Source organism: Macaca nemestrina, chromosome 6, assembly GCF_043159975.1.
Source record: "Macaca nemestrina isolate mMacNem1 chromosome 6, mMacNem.hap1, whole genome shotgun sequence".
Classification (NCBI taxonomy): Eukaryota; Metazoa; Chordata; class Mammalia; order Primates; family Cercopithecidae; genus Macaca; species Macaca nemestrina.
Window position 1 is genome coordinate 87,706,840 of NC_092130.1, and position 21,178 is coordinate 87,728,017.

At 38.9% G+C, this 21,178-nt stretch overlaps 1 protein-coding gene across 4 annotated transcripts in view; it reads left to right on the forward strand.

The window, feature by feature from the left end:
• Positions 1-17,889, forward strand: part of ARB2A (ARB2 cotranscriptional regulator A) — a 481,957-nt gene extending 464,068 nt beyond the window's left edge. For all 4 annotated transcript variants that reach the window (XM_071097857.1, XM_011758778.2, XM_011758790.3 and 1 more), the window contains one exon: positions 11,932-17,889. In XM_071097857.1, the coding sequence (XP_070953958.1) occupies positions 11,932-11,952 (21 nt within the window). In that variant the 3' untranslated portion in view covers positions 11,953-17,889. The remainder of the gene's footprint in view (positions 1-11,931) is intronic.
• The last annotated feature ends 3,289 nt before the right edge of the window (positions 17,890-21,178 follow it).

A 21,178-nucleotide genomic window follows, 5' to 3' on the forward strand; every position in this document is an offset into this window, starting at 1 on the left:
CATAACTCATTCTCTACATATCAGCCAGTGCACTCTTAAAATGCTAGTCCGTTTATATTTCTCCCTTGATTAAAACCCTGTAAACAGATCTTCCAATGAACTTGGAATAAAAGCCTTCAGTATGACTTGCAAGATCTCACATGGCCTGGAGAATGCACATCTCTCTGAATCATCTGACACCACTTTCCCCTCACCCACCATGTTCCAAGTCACACTAACCTTTTGAGTTCCTCAACAATGACAACTTCTTTCCTCCTTAGAGCCCCTGCACTTGTTCTTCCACAACTCTGCCTAAAGCAGTCTGACCACAGACTTTCACCTGGCTCCTCGTTGCCATTCAGGTCTTAGATCAAAAGTGTTCTTCACCCAGTTGAAACCGATGGCCTTCTTTCTCCTTCCCACCTCATCCTCCCCTTCATTCTCTTCACATCCCCTACTGGGTTTTCTTCTTAGTACTTCTAACTCTGAAGTTTGCATGTTCATTGGTTTACTTTTTACTTGTTGTCATGTTCCACTATCAAGTGTGCAGAGCCCTTATATTTTCCCTGCTCACCACTGCACCCCCAGCACCAAGAAACAGTGCCTGGCATACAATGAATGCATGTACAAATTAGTCAGTCACAGGAATTCTGAGAAAAATCTCTCTCCACACAATATATCCTTTATAATAGAATTCACAATTGAGAAAGGAGGAGGGCCACAGAAGATTTGGATATTTGAACTAGTAAATTCACATTTGTTTTGTTTTGCTTTGAAATGAGAGCATTTTGCAATTCATTCTGTCTCATTCTTCCCTGTGCTAACTTCTCTCTCTCTGTCTCTCTCTCTCTCTCTCTGTCTCTCTCTCTCTCTCTCTCTCCCCCCTGACCCCTCTCCCTAACCACCCCCCGCCCCCGTCTTGTCTCTCAAGCTGGCAGCAATTGGTACCCAGCTAAGCAGAGAGGGGAAGCTGGGAGGAAAAGCCTGACAAGATATCTGTAAAGTTGTACCAGCCCTTTTCAACAGTGTTATTTTACAGTGAAGGAACTTGGGGCCCAGTAAAGCTCTTTGCTAAGTGTGTTGGGACTATTAGAAACTTGTCATTAGGGAAGTAACTACTTTGTGATTCTTTGCATTCCCTTGTTTACTTCTATGCTAACTTACAATCCTTTAGTAAAGTTACTTTTGAAAATGACAAAGGGAAACTGGAAAGGGAAGCTTTTGCCCATGCTTGAGCTGAAGTTTTATGGGAAACAATGTAACCCTGGAGGCAAGACCTTGTGGCAACTGTGAGAGGAGTATGTGAGATAAGACAAGAGTAAAAACCAAATAAAACATTTCTATAACAGCTGTCTAGATTTGATAGGCAATCGAAGTAACAAAAATGCATCCATTTTTTATTGTCTAGGAGAAAGTTGATTAGAGAAGCCAGCCAAGGTTCAAAGTCAGAGACCCACAGCAAGGCAGGCTGTCTACTGCACCTCAAGAAGAAATTTACGGCCTGGCATGGTGGCTCATGCCTATAATCCCAGTGCTTTGGGAGGTTGAGGTGGGTGGATCACCTCAGCTCAGGAGTTCAGACCAGCCTGGCCAACATGGAGAAACCCTGTCTCTACTAAAAATACAAAAATTAGCCAGGCATGGTGGTGCACACCTGTAGTCCCAACTGCTTGGGAGGCTGAGGCAGGAGGATTGCTTGGACCTCGAAGGTCGAGGTTGCAGTGAGCTAAGATCATACCATTGCACTCCAACCTGGGTGACAAAGCAAGATCCTGTCTTAAAGGGGAAAAAAAGGAATAAGTTTACTTCCCAAAGTTATTTCCTGGGCTCAAACGATTCTCCCACCTCAGCCTCCAAGTAGCTGGGACTACAGGTGCATGCCACCGCGCCTGGCTAATTTTTTTGTATTTTTGTTAGGCCATTTTGCTATGTTGCCCATTCTGGCCTCCAACTCCTGAGTTCAGGATATTCGCCCCACCTCAGCCTCTCCAAGTGCTGAGATTACAGGCCCCGCACCCGGCTTCCCTGAGTCTTAAACTGCCCCAAGTTCCCCTGTGCCCCCACCATGCCCTCTAGTACCACCCCCACGCTTCACCAGATGAGAAGAACTTGGCAGAAAAGGAGCTAGAGGAAAGGATAGGTTGTGCCAAAGCCGCAAATGACCGAAAAGTCTCCACTGCTGATTATGTGTCTTTCTTTTAGCCTGTCTATTATCTCTGGTCAAACTTGATTTCTTGCCTTTACAGTCTCAACACAGTCTCAACTTTAAAGGGCTTGCAACTGTATTAGCAATGGAAAGAGACTTGCTTGTATCTTACGCAGGTAATTCAACAAGGCATTATAACATGTTTTCTGAGCTGCACTTGGCATTTTCCTTACACAATCTTGGTACACACCCCACCACGCCCCATTCACTACTCCCTGTGTGGTAGGCTCATACTTGTACCTTCTAACTGGGAGGATTTCCATTAGAAGCCCTTCTCTGTGCAAATATTAGTAACTGTATTTCATTTTTTCAAAAAGGATATTGTTCTTAGAAGCTCTAGAATTCATTTTTAAATGAATTTTAGTAGTTATATTTTATTTCTTTTTAGAAGGCACATTATTTTTCGGTGCTCTGATATTTCTCTGATTCTTTATAGCTTTCTAAAAATAACTGCTGGTAAGCTCGTAAGTTCATTAGTTAATCCCAATGGGACTCAATAACGCATATTACAGACCTCCTGATTTTTATATATTAGATTTTCTCAAGAATTCCCTTACCTGTTATTATCAACATAGCTATATTGACAGGGTCTTCATTACTTCCTAATTGCCCATACTTCTTTCTTTTGTTAAAGATCAATTTTTAAAATCAAGCCTTGTCATTTTGAAAATATCATAGACATATTATCCTGTTAATATTAATGTGTTTCATATCTTTCTAGTTTCCTGCCTCCTTATCATGGTAATTTACAAAGTTTATTCATTACCTTTTTCTTTAAAAATGTATTCTTTTGTGGGGAGCAGGGTGAGAGGGTAAGGGCACATGTTTGTGTTTTTTCTCCCTGGAACAAAGACACAAAAAATGATCTTTCATATTCAAAGGTGAACAATTGATATTCCCTATTCTAAGCCAGACCCTAGGATGTAAATTATGTGTAGATTGTTAAAATTACAGGCATACCTTCTTTTATGGAGCTTCACTTTATCACCCTGCATATACTGCATTTTTTTACAAATTGAAGATTTACAGCAACCCTGTGTCAAGCAAGCCTGTTACCGCCCTTTCAAAAAAAAAAAAATCAGCATGTGCTCACTTTGTGTCTCTATGTCACATTTTTTTGAATTCTAGCACTATTCAGACCTTTTCTTTATTTTTATATCTGTTATGATTATGTGATCTTTGATGTTAATATTATAACTATTTGGGGGCACTAAGAATCATGCCCATAGTAGAGGGCAAAGTTAATTGATAATTGTAGTGTATACTCTGACTACTCCTGGACTGGCCACGCCGCTGTCTCTTACCCTCTCCTCAGGCCTCCCTATCCCATGAGACACAATATTGAAATTAGGCCAATTAATAACCCTACAATGGCCTCTAAGTGTTCAAGTGAAAGGAAGAGTCTCACATCTCTGTACTTCCCATCTAAAGATCAAAATGATTAAGTTTAGTGAAGAAGGCGTGTCAGAAGCCAAGACAGGCTGAAAGCTAGGCCTCTTGCAAAACAGTTGGCCAAGTTGTGAATACAATGAAAAAGTTTTTGAAGGAAATTAAAAGTGCTACTCCAGTGAACACATGAATGATAAGAAAGCAAAATAATCTTATTGCTGATCTGCAGAAAGTTTGAGTAGTCTGGATCGATCAAACAAGCCATAACATTCCATTAGGCCAAAGCTTAATCCAGAGCAAGACCCTAACTTTCTTTAATTCTGTGAAGGCTGAGAGAGATGAGGAAACTGCAGAAGAAAAGTTGAAAGCTAGAAGAGGTTGGTTCATGAGATTTAAGGAAAGAAGCCATCTCCAGAACATAAAAGCGCAAGGTGAAGCAGCAAGTACTGCTGTATAAGCTATAGCAAGTTATCCAGAAGATCTAGCTAAGACCATTGATGAAGGTGGCTGCACTAAACAACAGATTTTCAATGTAGATGAAACAGTCATCTATTGGAAGAAGATGCCATCTAGGACTATCACAGCTAGAGAGGATAAGTCAATGCCTGGCTTCAAAGCTTCAAAGGACAAAGAGAGGGTAACTCTCTTGTTAGGGGCTAATGAAGCTGATGACTTTAAGTTGAAGCCAATACTGATTTACCACTTTAAAAATCCTAGGGCCTTAAAAATTATGCTACAACGGCCGGGTGCTGTGGCTCACATCTGTAATCCCAGCACTTTGGGAGGCCAAGGTGGGCAGATCATGAAGTCAAGAGATCGAGACCATCTTGGTCAACATGGTGAAACCCTGTCTCTACTAAAAATACAAAAATTAGCCAGGCGTGGTGGCACGTGCCTGTAGTCCCAGCTGCTCGGGAGGCTGAGGCAGGAGAATCACTTGAATTCAGGAGGTGGAGGTTGCAGTGAGCCAAGATTGTACCATTGCACTCCAGCCTGGGCGACAGAGCAAGGCTCCGTCTCAAAAAAAAAAAAAAAAATTATGCTACATCTACTATGCCTGCCCTCTGTAAGTGGAACAACAGAGTCTGGATGATAGCACATTTGTTTACAGCATAGGTTAATGAATATTGTAAGCCCACTGTTGAAACCTACTGCTCAGAAAAAAAAGAATCCTTCCATATCACTCCTTGACAGTACACTTGGTTACCCAAGAGTTCTGATGGAGATGTACAAGAAAATTCATGTTGTTTTCATTCCTGCTAACACAACATTCATTCTGCAGCCTATGGACCAAGGAGTAGTTTCAACTTTCAAGTCTCATTATTTAAGAAATACATTTTGTGGCCGTGCGTGGTGGCTTATGCCTATAATCCCAGCACTTTGGGAAACCAAGGCGGGCAGAGCACAAGGTCAGGAGTTCAAGACCAGTCTGACCAACATGGTGAAACCCTGTCTCTAAAAACACAAAAATTAGCTGGGCATGGTGGTGCGTGCCTATAATCCCAGCTACTCCGGAGGCTGAGGCAGGAGAATGGCTTGAACCTGGAAGGTGGACGTTGCAGTGAGCCGAATTTGCGCCACTGCACTCCAGCAATAGGTGACACAGCGAGACTCCGTCTCAAAAAAAAAAAAAAAAAAAAAAAAAAAAAAAAAAAAAAAAACATTTTGTGAGGCTATAGCTGCCAGAAATAGTGATTCCTCTGATCAATTGAGAGCCTTCTGGAAAAGATTCACTGTTCTAGCTTCCATTAAGAACGTTTGTGATTCATGGGAGGAGGTCAGAATATCAATAAGAACAAAAGTTTGGAAGAAGTTGATTCCAGCATTCATGGATGAACCTCTTTGAGGGATTCAAGATTCAGTAAACGAAGTAAACTGCAGATGTGGCAGAAATAGCAAAAGAACCAGAATTAGAAGTGGAGTCTGAAGATGTGGCTGAATTGCTGCAATCTCATGATCAAACATTAAGAGATGAGGAGTTATTTCTTATGGACGAGCAAAGAATGTGGTTTCTTGAGATGGAATGTACTCCTGGTGAAGGTGCTGTAAACATTGTTGAAATGACAACAAAGAATTTTGAATATTGCATAAACTTAGTTGATAAAACAGTGGCAAGGTTTGAAAGGATTGACTCCAATTTTGAAAGTTCTACTGTGGGTAAAATGCTGTCAAACAACATTACATGCTACAGAGAAATCTTTCAGGAAAGGAAGGGTCAATCAATGCAGCAAACTACATAATTATCTTATTTTAAGAAATTACCACAACCACCTTGATCTTTAGCAATCACCACTCTGATCAGTCAGCAGCCATCAACATGGAGGCAAGACCCTCCACCACAAAAATAATTGCAACTTGCTAAAAACTCAGATGATTATTAGCATTTTTAGCAATTAAGCATGTTTTAATTAAGGTACATACAATGTCTTTTTAGACATAATGCTTTTCCACACTTAGTAGACTGAAGCATAGTGTAAGCATAACTTTTATATCCACTGTGAAACCAAAAAATGTGTGATTCACCTAATTACACTGTTCACTTTATTGGGGTGGTCTGTAACCAAACGCACAATATCTTCAAGGTATGCCTGTATTCCATGACGTTTTGGTCTATCCATGTAAGATAAAGTGAGTAACAATAATTATAAGAGTGAATGGCAGATGAAGAAATTCTTCTAAATTATCTTTTTGGTGATAAGTTACTCTACACTCAGATTGTTCTTCAGTCTGTTTACTGTTTACCAGTAAACCTTATCTCTGGCAAATCTGATTAGTATGTGTGTGTGCATGTGTGTGTGTGATATCATTTGAAGAATGATTATTTGCTTTACCAGAAAATTATTCACTTTATTAAGGGATTCATTGAAAAGGTAAATAATCCGTGTCTTCATTTAAAAATAGACTTCATTAACAGGCCTTATATTCCCATGTAACTTTAAGACATCTACTGCATAAAATGACATACAGCTTCAAATAATATACATCTGCTAAAGTAAACATCAGGATTTTGGCTGCCAACTCAGTAGCATATTTTGATATACTTTTTGCCCCTGCCCCCACAAAAATACTTGTAAACACTAAGATCAAGTAAAGAGGAGTGTGGGCAGGGTTGATGTATAAGAAACACTGAATCAGAGTCATTCACAGGCAAAAGTAAGAGGAATAGATAAGACAGAAGATACAGTAATGTTTTCATCTCTCTTGTCCTATTCTTTGCTATTCCACTCTCAGTGTTGTTTTTAACCATTTTTTCTAAATGCTATTACACGAATATAGCCTCCCTCTTTGTCAGTTCTATTACAAGGCACTTTTTCTTAAATATGTAGTCTTTTGGGAAAACCAATGACACATTTTAGCAATTTGATCTTTCTCATATGATTTCTAGTCTCGTTCTTGATTCTTAAAGTTTCTAATCCTTTTCACCACTTGCTATTTTTACTCCTTTAAAATTTGCTACAGTTCATTTTTTAAAACAAGTGATAAGTCAAGGATATTCAGGGTAGTATTTTCATTGGAAGATCCCTGGCCTTTTAGTCATTTCACAATAAATAACATCATTGACAAATGGCATTTGTGGAAAAAATATAAGAAAAATGAAAAATAGGTATTTTCTGCTCTGTACAAGGATAAAAGAGATAGCTAGAGTAGGGTTCAGATTATTGGAAGAATTAATCTCTAATATAGTAAGAAAGAATTAACCATTCATTTTTATTTAAGCTGACCTTTGATTACCTCCTATTATAAGAAATATTATGCAGTGCTTTTACTGTCCTGAAATAAATTCAATAGATAATATAATCTACCTACTTATAAGATTATTAAATCTTTGTAATGCTCTAGTTAACATATAGAAGGAATAAAAGTAATTCATAATAAAAATAATATGGATTTCAATATTTAAAGTGCTCAGGCAAATCTATATGAGAAGACATAATAAAGTAGTCAGATACTTGGTCCTATGCATGGAATCATCATGAATTTGACAGCTGAAGTGCAGGCTGATACAGGTATGCTTATTGGCAACTCCAGTACCATGGGCATGGTGCCATCAGTTATGATATTTTTTTTCATAGGGTAAACCACTCTTGGCAAGACTCTGAAAAACAAAATGCACAATCCTTTCAATTTACATGGTAGTGGTATTCTTGGAAAATTCAGTATATATTAAAATCATGCAAAAAGTATTTTAAGATTATCTGTAAAACATATTTAAATTCTAATCCATATAATTATAAACAGGTTTTCAACTACATGAATAGCTGCTGAACATTTGAAAATCATGTGGGATGCAGAACAATTCTATACTGCCTTGCAAATTACAGGATATCCACTATCCCTGACCTTCTCCCAATAAATGCCAATCACACCTTCCAATCGTCTTGACCACCAAAAATATCCCTGCAAATTTCCAAAATGCCTCCAGAGGCCATTGTCATCTCCATTAAGAACCACTGATTGAAACTGAGCAAAGGTATTTTTTTGTAATGAAGCGCTGTGATCCTTTACATTTTACTTTTATACTGAATTGATATTATAGACTAGGAAACTGAATTCACTCCATAGGTGAATTATCCAGTTAGACCAAGCCTGCCACTACAAAATGATACCAAAATCATTCCTTGAGAAGTTGGCAGATATTTAATGTGGAAAAACCTTTTACTCCTTATATTTTGTGAACCTGTCTAAATTAGGAAAATATGGGTTTGAAAACTGGAGACTTGATAAGAATAAAGTGGTGGTAGTGAAAAGACTAGACCTTGACCATAAAACCATGTTTATCTCCTTCAAATAACAAGGCTAGTGCTAAATAAACTAGTCTCCCTGTGACTTCTACATCATTGCATTTTATTAATAAATGACTGCTTTTTTGATTGACCTAAACTTCCACCTTTTATATCCTTTTATGAACAAATAATGTAATGGTCTAGTGTTTCTGTACTGATGGAATAAAAGACACCCCACTTAATGTCCCCTAAAGTGATGTATTTTTTAAGTACTAGAAACCTGCTCTCAAAAGTTTCCATTCATTGAACACTGTCATGGATAGAGTTTCATATTCACCTGTAAATATTTTCACTGAACTTCAGAACTAAATTTTTGAAAATGGTCTCCAAACATATTCTTGAAATGTATATATGCAGTCCCAGATAGACATGCAATTATTCAACCTCCAAATGATATTTTAAATATCATTAAAAATCTACTTCCAAAAATTTAGAAAACACATTTTTATTTTTATTTTATTATTTTTTTTACTATTTTAAGATTTCCTTCAATACATTCTTTTTATTATTATTATTATACTTTAAGTTCTAGGGTACATGTGCATAACGTGCAGGTTTGTTACATATGTATACTTGTGCCATGTTGGTGTGCTGTACCCATCAACTCGTCATTTACATCAGGTATAACTCCCAATGCAATCCCTCCCCCCTACCCCCTCCCCATAATAGGCCCCGGTGTGTGATGTTCCCCTTCCTGAGTCCAAGTGATCTCATTGTTCAGTTCCCACCTATGAGTGAGAGCATGCGGTGTTTGGTTTTCTGTTCTTGTGATAGTTTGCTGAGAATGATGGTTTCCAGCTGCATCCATGTCCCTACAAAGGACACAAACTCATCCTTTTTTATGGCTGCATACTATTCCATGGTGTATATGTGCCACATTTTCTTAATCCAGTCTGTCACTGATGGACATTTGGGTTGATTCCAAGTCTTTACTATTGTGAATAGTGCCGCAATAAACATACGTGTGCATGTGTCTTTATAGCAGTATGATTTATAATCCTTTGGGTATATACCCAGTAATGGGATGGCTCAGTCATATGGTACTTCTAGTTCTAGATCCTTGAGGAATCGCCATACTGTTTTCCATAATGGTTGAACTAGTTTACAATCCCACCAACAGTGTAAAAGTGTTCCTAGAAAACACATTTTTATATTACATATTCATGTTATCATTCCTTAGTTTAGGGAGAATTCACTCCCTTCCACCCCATTCTCTGTAATTCAGTTGCTAACCTACCTTATTACCTTTACTCCTAGCAATTTCCCTTCCTCTGATAGAAGAAGCACACATTCTCATTATTTATACTTTTAAATTACAAGAGTAAATGTTGAGAGCCAGTACAAGTATTCAGTTATCTCAGGGACTCTGGTCTTTTCAGTCCAGGACTAATCAAGCAGAGAGTCATCAAAAGCTAAAACTAAAAAGCTTTTGTAGTGATTTTATCACCAGGGAAATCTGTTCATCCTTCAGAAGGATTGTCACTAGTAAAGAAGAAATAAAGGAGTTAAAATTGCTTCAGACCGTTGACTCCTTAGGTCCCTCTAGATTCATAGATTGAATTGGTTTCAAGGGGTGGGAGGAATTATGAGGGGAATTCCCTGAGAAAGCTTACAAATTGATCCTAGCCTTAGTAACACTAGTAGGTGTAAGTGTGATCACTATGGAGGAAATGCCAAATGTGGCTGGAAGCTTGGGAAATGGGAAGGAAAAGAGACAATTAACACCTTTTTTTTTTTTTTTTTTTTTTTGGCTTATTGTATTTGGGGGTGGGTGTTGCCATGTAGTATGCATCTGAGAATGGTCTTTCAAAAGGAATTACAATTGATTGTGAAATGTCTTACCATTATAAGTGCAACTGTGTAGTTATTACTGAAGTGAAACTAGGGTTGCAAACACCATAGAGACAATCCCACCTTCCTATTGAGCAACAATGAATTTTGCCCAAAATGAGTAAGCAAATACAGAAATGACCTCATTTTTAGTCTGAATACAGTAGCTTTGGCGGATATGACTTTAATACTGGGTCTTAGTTTCAAATTCAGGTTCATGAGGCCCATCTGCAGAGGAAAGGAGGAGAGAGAGAATCCTTGGGAGGGCACCGATAAAGAGAGAGGGGTTCTCTAGTAGGGCCAGCTCCCACAGCTAAGTCAGGCACAGACTGTAGCTTTCTGCTCTCTGGCCGACAGCAGCCATAGCATCCTTATTGTTGTAACTCCTAGATTGTGATACTGTCACAAAACTGTTGCTAGGCAACAAATGTGGTTACCAGGTCTCAGCGAATAGCTGAAGGGGAAAGCAAAGTGTTGCACCATTGTAGAGTAACCATAGCAATGACCTACTATTACAGACTAAAGAATTATCATTAACAATGTTAAAGTATCAGACTGAGGCCCTGAATCCGGAGACTTCGAAGCGGTATCTCTCTGCATAATTGCGTGATCTAGGAAGAGATTTCAACTGTTTAAAAGCTATTCTTCTGTGGAAGTCTTTGTAATTAATTTTTAATTTTAAAAAGTGCTCATTTATGAAGCCACTCGTAAAATGCTACATAAGCCATCAGAGGGGGTCAAAAATAGATAAATGTATTTCCTCATCTGTTCTTATGCCTGCATCCGTGTTATCTGCTGCCTGTGTTAAACTGAAGGTCGATTTTATTTGAAAATATGCTGTACATTAGTTTTACATCGAAACCACAGAGAGAAGCTGTAGTAAAATAAAATAACCCCATAAATTGACAACTAACCTGCATTTTCTAAGTTGAATTCCTCCTGACAAAATGGGAGGCCTAGATGCTCTTTTAGTAGTCACTGCTTTGAAACCTTTTTTTTTAGCTGTTCTAAATTTGCCCCTTAAAATCTGTAAAAATGTCGCCCGCCAGGACACTTCAAGGCATAATCCCTTTTGAATGTGGTCCTTCATTAAGCGTCCCGTATGATTTGGTCCCAGTGACCTAGCTGAGGTAATCGTGTCTAACAGCACAGCTTCCGGGAGAGGCAAGAAAAATCCTTCCCCACCCCGCCCCCAACCCCCTTGGGAGGCAAGAAAACAGGCGCTGTGGGGTGGATGGCAGCCGATCCCGCGCGCAGGGAAAACCAATCCCCGCGCGCGCCGAGTCTCGGGGAGGTGGGTGGTTTCCCGGAGGGAGAGGGAGTGGCCCTTCCCGCCCAACGCTTCCATTGGCTCGGAGAGGCGGAGGCCTCGGGCGTCCAGCCGCGCCTCGAGCGACCCCGGGACAGATGCGGGCCGCGTCCCCGCGTCAGGAGAGGGATGGAGACTTAGGCCGGAGACGCCCCGATGCCGCAGATAGCTAAGTCTGAGTTCCTCTGAGCCGGAGGGGCAAGTGACCCTGCAGCCCCAGGTGTGCCCTGAGAGGCGGCGGCGCGCGCCCCCGAGGGGGCGGGGCCCTGGCTGAGAGGCGGGGCCCAGACTAAGAGGCGGGGCGCGGGCGGCTGGGGCGGGCGGGAGGGACTGGGCGGGGTGGTAGCGAGCCGGAGCTAGGCCTGGCCCTCGCCGCCCTCGCCGCGCCCGGCACCGCGGGGCCACCTGGTAACCGAATGTGTGGTTCTTTGCAGGCACCGACCGTCACGAGCTAACTTCCTGGAAGAGCTTCCCGTCTATTTTCAAATTCTTTACCGAAGCCTCAGAAGCCAAGATCAGCTCCCTGAAGCCGGCTGTGACACGCCGCTCGCACCGCATCAAGCACGAAGAGCTGTAAGAGGAGCGAGCGCGACTGGGGGGGCCGCCCTGGCGCACGCACCCGCACCCTCCTCACTGCTTGTGTCGTCGAGCAGACTCCCAGCCCCTCATTAGATTGTTTTCTTCCCAGAGCACAGGGTCGTGATATGTACATCTAAATAGCGTTTTGCATTATTTCTAGATGAGTGCAACTGTCAAAGCAATATGGGTTCACTGGTCGTGCTTCCTGCGGGCTGAGCGCTGCCCGTCAGCGCTCAGATTAAGGCTGACAGCGCCCTGCCTGGCGTGGCTGGCGCGGCTCTAATTGCCCTGACCGAGCCCGCGCGGGCGCTGCAGGGCGGGCGGCGTCGGCATGGTCCTAGCGCCCGCTGCAGCGCAGCCGCTGCTGCTTCCACCTCCTTAATCATGTCCATCTTTCCCCGCTCTCAACTGGAACAAACTTTTATTCCCGACTTCAAATTTCCATTTTAACTAGGTTTTTCCCTGAGGACATCTTATTACCCACCTCTTTTTTTTTTTTTTTTTTTTTTAGGAAGTTCCACACACATGTTCCAAGCCAATTTCAAATTCAGAACAGTACCATGTAGTTTGGGGAGTGCAAATTGTTCTCTCCCTGTTTTCATTTCGGGACCAGAAAAAAAAAAAAAAGGAAAACTTTGCATAAAAATCTATAAAGTACTGAATCCGCATTACTGCTGAAAATCTTTTTGCCAGCTGTTTGTAAGAGTTTACACAAGTCTCTGATTTCAGAAGAGACTGTTAAAACCAAAACAATGATGGGCAGCTCTTTTAAGTGTAGGTGTAAAAGGTCCCATTTTCAATGAAATTTCCAACTGTTATCACTAGAATTGACTTTACTTTTTAAATATATAATGTGTACTGAGTGGCATTGTAATTTAGATATAACACACTTAAGTTTTGCTTTTTAAATCTCTCTGTGGAGAAAGATTGTTGTTGTTAACCCTTTCCAGAATGATCTATTCTGAGCTTTCTTGGAGTTAGGCACTTCTAGGGAGAGAATTTTTTTATTGTCATCAGGAAACTAAACCTATGTGCTCTGCAGCCTTTTTCTTCTGAAAGGCTAAGTGGGGCTAAAATTATCCTTTTAGTTTTCTGCTTTAACAGTAAGCGAAGGACTTGGTGTGAAAGAATTTCTTCTCTCAGTCCAGTGGTATAATTTTTAGCACTCTGCTTCCTCTGTAGGGTTTAGCCCTACAGTTTGAACAATTAAGTATTTTAATCCAGCTAAGATGTGGCCAACACTGTGAAATACAGGAGATATTAAGGTTTTGCTGACTTTTAGATTAAAATCTTAAATTTTCATATTATTTTTTAATTACTTGACAAGTTTAATTACCTAGTAAAGATTGTTTCTAATAGATGAGAACATGAATTTAATAGTTTTCATCCTTTTTTAAAGTGTATGCAACAATTAATATGCCTGCCTTATTTCAGGACATGAGAAAATGTACCCAAAATGACTTAGAACTGTCTAATGCCTCAGAAAAGTAACTTAAAATCAACCACTTCGTGCTTAAATGTTTTTATATTATGAACCGATTTCAACAAGTTTTAAAGCTGTTAATATCTCATTGCTGTGTTTGACATACAAGTACATTCATTAGTTCTATAGTTTTAATGATGACAAATTAAAGTGATCTTTCTTCAGTGGTCAGGTATGCATATATTTTGGTGTTACTTAAGCAAAATCAACTATATGGGAGGAAAAATCAAAATGGCATTTTATTCAGCTACTGGATGGCTTAAAATGAGTAAACCCCAACAACGTCAAGCACATTTGTCTGTGATATTGACCCTTTTTATCCAATCTTTACTACTTTAGAAGTACTGGTGAACTCTGTAAAATAATGGTATCTTCCAGTGAGAGATTCAAGAATAGATGTGAATTGAATATATTTTTCAAGGTATTATAAATTGTGTCGTGTTTTCAGTATATGAAAATGTTGACAGGAAACAATTTTATAGCATTTATAAAAAACCAACACTTCTGCAATGCTAAATTTGTGAAGCTTCTGCACCTGAATTAGAGCAAAATAAATATGCTCAGTTTATAAACCACATCACTCCTATTCCTTCTCTTAAATCATCTCTTTTTAAACCTTTACTTATAACTAGAATAAATCACTATTTAATTGCCTCTAATACTTTAAAACTACTGGATGGTTAGGCCTTGTTTAACTATCTATAGAGAGCTATTTGCAAACTTAAGTTGTGTAAATGTAATTTCTACTTGTGAATCTGAGCTGTAGCAGCCCAGAGGGAGCTAGGCAAACTTCCAGACCACCAACTGATAAGTGATCATATCCTTTGTAATGCAGGATTTTTAACCTGTTGATTATGAGTTTGTTGATATAAATGTAATAATGTTCACCTCGATTTTCCTGGAGTGACAACCAGCAGTTGGTAGTAGCCCACCTGCATGAGTGCCGCCAGTGTTAACAATATCTTTGCTCTGATCTTCTTCCCCATTTTTGTTTCCTCAAACAGGTTTTTAGGAGAGTGGAGATTTAAAGTCAGGATGTGGACTTTTTATTTTAATTATATACTTAATTCTTAGAACAAGTAGAATGGGAAAGGAGTGACTGATAAATCTAAGATTCAAAATAGTCCTGTCGAAACTTAAAGGCCAGATTATTGCTTTAGAGCTTTCTGTAGGTACCTAGCCATCCAGTCGTTAAACATTTTCATGGATATTTGAAAAGAAGACCATGTACTTGTAATAACTGTTCTTTTCTGCCTTTTGCTTTGACCTGGATTGCATTATTATTGTTTATTCAAAGAATAAAAAGGAAAGCACAAGCTTTTCCTGTATATTTCCATTTCCATTTTAAAATAAAAACAATTTTCCCAACAACAGCGGTGTTATTATTCTTGCTCAGAAGAATTCTTGCTTATTCACCAATTGCATAGAGATTTTTTAAAGCAAAAACATAAAAGGAAGGATGAGAGAGCATCCATCAATATTTTAAACCTTATGGCTACTTTTTATTTCTGTTAGTATTGCTGTAAGGTAATATTCTAACTTCAGTTGAGTCACTATTTGGCTTGCACCTTTTACAAAGCTAACATTTATAAGACAGTTGTTTTTAATATCTAAAATATCTCCTTAGCAAGGAAATCTGAACAACCTATCATTAAACTGTTGTTTATAAAATAAACTTGAATATGCCATAAATAAATGTGTTTTCCAAGAGGAGTCTGGTGAGATTAAGTTGCCTCCAAGTTTGTGTATATAGGTTCTTGATGTACTGTGTTCGATCTGAAAATAACTTACATTTCTTTTACAGCTTTCTTAAAACCTTTAGCCCCTTTTAGAGACATGTTAACTATATTATCCATGTGATAAGTTAGATTTTGTTTCTCTGGATTATCTGCGGTTCCAATCCAAACACATGTGTGTCTCTTGTTATAATCATATTTTTTACTGTAAACTGACAGGTTCCTGTTGGTGTCTGTAATCCTAATTCGTTTAAGAAAGAGTACTACTACAGAAAGTGTAAAAATTTCTCAAAAACTTTCCACATGCCTCTGTGGAGAAAAAAAAAGTCTTTAAATAAATGTGAGACACTCTCATCTTTGAAATATGGGTGGCAAAAAGGGGGATGATGGTAGTGGTTATTTTATTATTACTTATTAGTGGCTGTAATAATATAAAATAAAAGACTCCAGGAGGTACTCCCTTTCAAAAATTGAATACTTTCCTTCCTTCCTTGTATAGAATGACTGAGTGGGAGTCTCTTGAATTGTTCGTCTTCCTTTTATCTAATATTCTATTAATCTCCAAAAAGATCAGTTTGAGTCTGGGAAAGGGTTTTTAATCAACGCTTCACAGAGCTTAAAGCTACCCTACCTAAAGCATCAGCTTTGTTAGGCGGTTTTAGATTTAAAGCATTGCAACTGTCATGCACTGTACTAAGAGTAAAGAATGTACACCAAGTGGAAGATGTTGAAAAGAGGGAAATAGCACAAAGTCGATTAACGGAGATTCGAGAATAGAAGTAGCCATCAAAGCATTCCAGCATTTATCTCAAAATCTATGTAAGGTTTTTTTTTTTTAAAAAAAAAAAAAGCAACAATGATAGTTTTAAACCACACACTTAGGAGGGATGAATGTTGATTTAATTGATTCATTTGGATCGATGTTTTTAAAGTTTCACACCACTGATCTTTCATGTAGTGATGTCTTTAGCAGTCAGTGGTCTGACATGAGCCTTCTCAGATTTCATCAGTGGGACTCTCCATGACATCTAAAATTATGCAACAGCCTGTGCAATGGTAACTTTAGAATTGGGAGACCTTGATTCCAAAGAGCATGATTAGATTGAAGAACTTTGTTAATTCCCAGCACAAAGGTTTAGAGAAGTAATAACTGTAAAATGAACTGCAAAGATTAAAATCACCAAATGTTAAATAGTTGGCTTTAATTGCTAGATAGGAGGAAGTCATCCTGAAAGTTTTACCATGAAGTGGATACCACACAGTGACCAGTATTTTCCCCTGGAATATAAAAAGCTTGAAAGTGGAAGTTTGACTTAGTCCCTGAGGCCTTCTAAGCAACTTTTCCTAGTCCTTCGCCTTGAGATTTGTGAAAAACCTTTCACTATATCCTTTGTATTGTTGGAGTTGAGTTCTGTTTGAAACCGACATGAAACATGTTTCTAGAAAGAAATCTAGAGAAGTCCTGCATCTTTCCTTTTAGATCATTCATCTTTCTCTTCCTTGGCTATTACCTCGGGTAATATGGAGAACTGTCACAGGTAAAATAATGTTGAAGTGTACTTTGTGGTCAGCCTGCAATACCAATACAAAGAATCTGAAATGAAAAGACAACCAACACCCCAAGAATGCTATGTCTCTTTTTAAAGTTTACAATTTGAATAATGAATTTGGATAGAAACTTGGCAGGAAAACAAACCATGGCACCCTCACATCACCAACCATTTTCACTTTTCTGTCCAATTTCAGAGTGCATGTGTTTGTGAGTATTTCACTAGATCAGTGACAGCTCTTTATTTGCATAATTATATGCTCTGGTCTGAAGAGAAAACTAACCCCCAAATTTCATGGGTCACCAAACTGCAACAATCAATGTTTTATCACGTATGCTAAGCAAAATCTAAGAAGCTATATGAAGTTTCTTGGGGAGTTTTTACTCCTCAGAAAATTAAAGGTTTTTCTCTCCTGAATAGATTCAAAATCTTTCCAAGGTCTTTGTAACTGAATTCTGTTTGAAGGCAAAACTAGAGATTAACATGTAGATCTGGATCGTAGACTCACTAGCATTACTTCAAAGTGGCTTAAGAAGAGCAGCATTTTGGGTGCACTAAACTTTTAAATTCTAAGCACTGTCCTTCATGCTCTGAGGAAAAGAATCACTGGTCAAATTATGATTAGCCAAAATGAAGCTCGATTAACTACAAGTGAGTATAAAGTTTGTTTTCTTCTTTAGAATAACTCAAGATTTAAAAAAAGAAAGCTACCTAATTGAAAATATATATATATGTCTCATACACACGTATTCATCCATGAAATACATGTGCCCATTCCTGTCCGTTTCACCTGAAATACACAGACAACATATACAATATGTCTATGTCTTTTCAATGCCTATAATATAGTAGATGTTCTGTATATGTTGGTTACCATGAATGTTTGTACACTTCTGTTAAATAAATTTTTCATCTTCAAATCTGCAAGGCATTGGAATAAATATTTCAATGCTTCAAGTTCATTGAACCTGTAAATTATCTGTATGTAATGTGCATTTGTGTGTAAGGTTGGCTTTATTTCATTAAAGAAAAATTTTATTTAAACTGTTGGTATCTTTACTTTGTAGGCAGTCTGCCAAATTTGAAATACTATAAGGGATAAAGACACATGCAGAGAGAGACTTTTTATGGAGTTATTAAAATCCTGGAAAATATATCTTTACCTAGATTATTAAGGAATATACTAGGTACATGATTTAATTCTGCAAAAGGCCTTAGATATGAATTTCATTTCAGAGCATGTAATACAGTGCCTTTTATTTGAAGTGATCTGTCAGTTTCTTATCAGGCAGTTTACTGTCATCAACAAAAACATCAGGAAAAAAGAAACATTTAAGGGAAAAATTTTTCCCTTAAAGAATTGCATAGTTTTGAAGTATTTTATTCTCTATCTGAAGAAAGATGAGAGGACTTTAGGTCAGGCATCAGAAATTTCCTAAAATGTTCTTATTCTTTCAAGTGAAAAAGAAACCAAGTCTCCCAATTTTTTAACTACGGTTGAATTCCAAACGAAGACATTTACCTGCTCTTGAACCTAAAAAATGTAAACCTCTGCTTGCCATGGAACACTACTCAGGACCACCGCATCTCATGTTGATTACTGTTCTTACTGAAATGTTCAGCAAGTTATAACCCCTCTGCTACCCCTCCCCCCATCATCTACCTCCCCAGAAATTGCTGTTTTGACTGAAGATCTTGGATTCCTCTAGGTGAAAATTCCTCAAAATTGAATCTGTAAAAACAAATAAATCCAAATTTAGCATTTTTATCAAAATGGAATTTGTAAGCAAATAAGTCAAAATATAAGGTTAGGGTTAGGAACTATGTGTCTCTGAGTTAAATTAAATACATTTTATTTTTTGCATGGTATAAATCCTTCTAAGGGAAATAATACACAATATTTAGACCTGTTTATTATTTTCTCTTTATTTGACCTCTGTGGGAACATTGCTTAGAGTGTCAGATAGGGCTCTCAGTTTTCCACTCTGCCAAAGATGCAGAAAAATTTGTTATTTCCCACTGAATTCCACACACGAGGGGATTGACCCTGTAGCGATAAGGCCTAGGTTTTCTCTTTTTATCCTTTTCATGTATTTTTGTTCACATGCCACCAAATCCCATTGTGTCTGAAAAAGGTGCCTCTGATCCAGTTCATCTTCATGTACCTCCAAATAATTTTTCAAAGGTTTATTTTATTTTTTTATCCATAATTAAATAAATGGCTTTTTTCCAATAAATGTTCACACCCTCTCTACGTACTTGGATAATCAGGATTTATCAACTGAAGAAATATTGATGGTTTGTTGTGGTGGTTTTGTTGGTTCCTCCCCTCCCCACTCCCCATTTTTGCTTTTGCTTTGCATCAGTAACTTACTTAATATCATCCTCTGGAGTAACCACCTCTAAAAATAACTCTATCACAGAGTGTCACAATTTGGCTTTCATACAGGTTTGAAAAAAACCATTAAAATTGCATTGATCTCACAAATATTGATCTAGTGCTTGATATCAAATATCAGACGAGATGCTGTCAGTTGCTGCTGATTATTGTGTCAGCTGTTTGAATTCACGTCCCTTTCCTTCTTCATTGTCACATGGATTCCAGTTGCGGAGGCTAAGTAAGATTTTCTTGATTAAAACAAGTTCAATTACTTTCCTGTTTTTCACATTTCTGGTTGAACCAAACATAGTTTAATAGTCTACCTGAAATTTTGGCACGCGGTATGTCTGTACGTGTGTGTAACAAGAGTGTGATTCAGTTCCTAGGTTATTTGTCTATTTAGCCTAATCCTGAAATAATTTTAAACTGTACTCTCCTTTATTTCTGATCACCTGTATTTTTAAAAATAAAATTTGTTTTTTTAAAAAATGCAATTATTAGAGTACCATTTTATAACTCAGAATGAAACCTTAACCATTTCTAATTTATACACACACACACTACAATAGCAAATTGCTCCTTTTATTCTTGCTGACAAAAATATAACTATAGCATTTGGCAGGTATGGAGTTTAGAGAATTATTTAAGTGAAGTTGAATCTATATATATTTAATACTGTCTCAGTAAACTCATGTTATCTAGCAGGTTAAGTTATGCTGTGCTGTTATTTTCCATCAAATCTGGAAATAGCTAATTGCCCCTGCATATGTTTAGAGTTTCAAATCAAGTCTCAAATCATCCTTTTTCTTTCCTCCTTACTCTTTACTTTGTACACCAAGAATTGCTGATTACACTACTTTGAAAAATGGAACACTTTAAAGAAGAAGCTACCAGTTAACACTGCTGTCTAAGCAGTAATGACTGAAATAAGGAATAGAAACCCCATAAAGTACAATTTAAATTGTACAGCCACATTTGTATTTTCTACATTCGCAGGGAGAAAAAAAAAAAATCTAGCCGCACGAGTTGTTGGTGTACCTTTCCCTTTTATACACTTGAGCTCGGTTTGGGGACAGCAAAGCGAAATGAAGCCGTGCTCTCCCCAGCACCATGGACAGCGCCCAGCACCGCCCCCCCCCCCCCGCCCCCCGCCCCCTTCCCTCTCCCCTTCCTTGGCCAGAACCCCAAAGTTGTGGCCCTCTCCTGATTCCTCTCTCCGACCACTCCCCCGCCACAAAAAAACTGGATCCCGAAATCTTAAGATCTGAACCTAAAGCGACAGTGACTTTAAAGAATATGCAGTTTGTGGGTGAAGAGTCTTGCTTGCTCCAAACCGGAGTTAGAGCGCCCAGAGTTTACACAACATTTGCCTGCGAATCTCCTTGAATTTGCATCTAGTCTAAGCTGAAAGCAGCGCCACTCTTGTCACTTCTATGGCAGGGCTCCCCGTCCCCCTTACCCCCGACTTTTCTGTGGCCAACTTTTCGCCACCACCCATAGCTGGCAGGAGCTGTACATGACTGTACTTTAAGAGGTCTGTACTGCGAGCACATTCTTCCCGGGCTCTGGATCTCAATCTCGAGAGATCTGCATTCCAGAAGATCTAAGTCCATACCCGGCCAGCCCTTGGTCCCACGACTCTGCCAGTGGCTGGAGCTGTCTGACTGGCTCTGGTGAGCCCAGGCACTGGTTAATTACCTCCCGGAGAGAGGCGGCTCCGCTGCGGGCGCCCGGCCCGCCGCGCTAAAGAGCCTGACGGCAACTTACTTGACAGCACCAAAAAGGGGACACGTCTGGCTCGGTACCCATCACCTCTTCTCCTACTTGCAGCCCTTAAGTCCAAGCTTTGCTTTTCGGCACATCTCCCTGTTTGGCTCTCTTTTTTGCTGTCGCGTTAAGCAAAGTACAATAAAGGAAGATCAGTTCCGTGTGGTATCTTTTTCATTGCGTGGT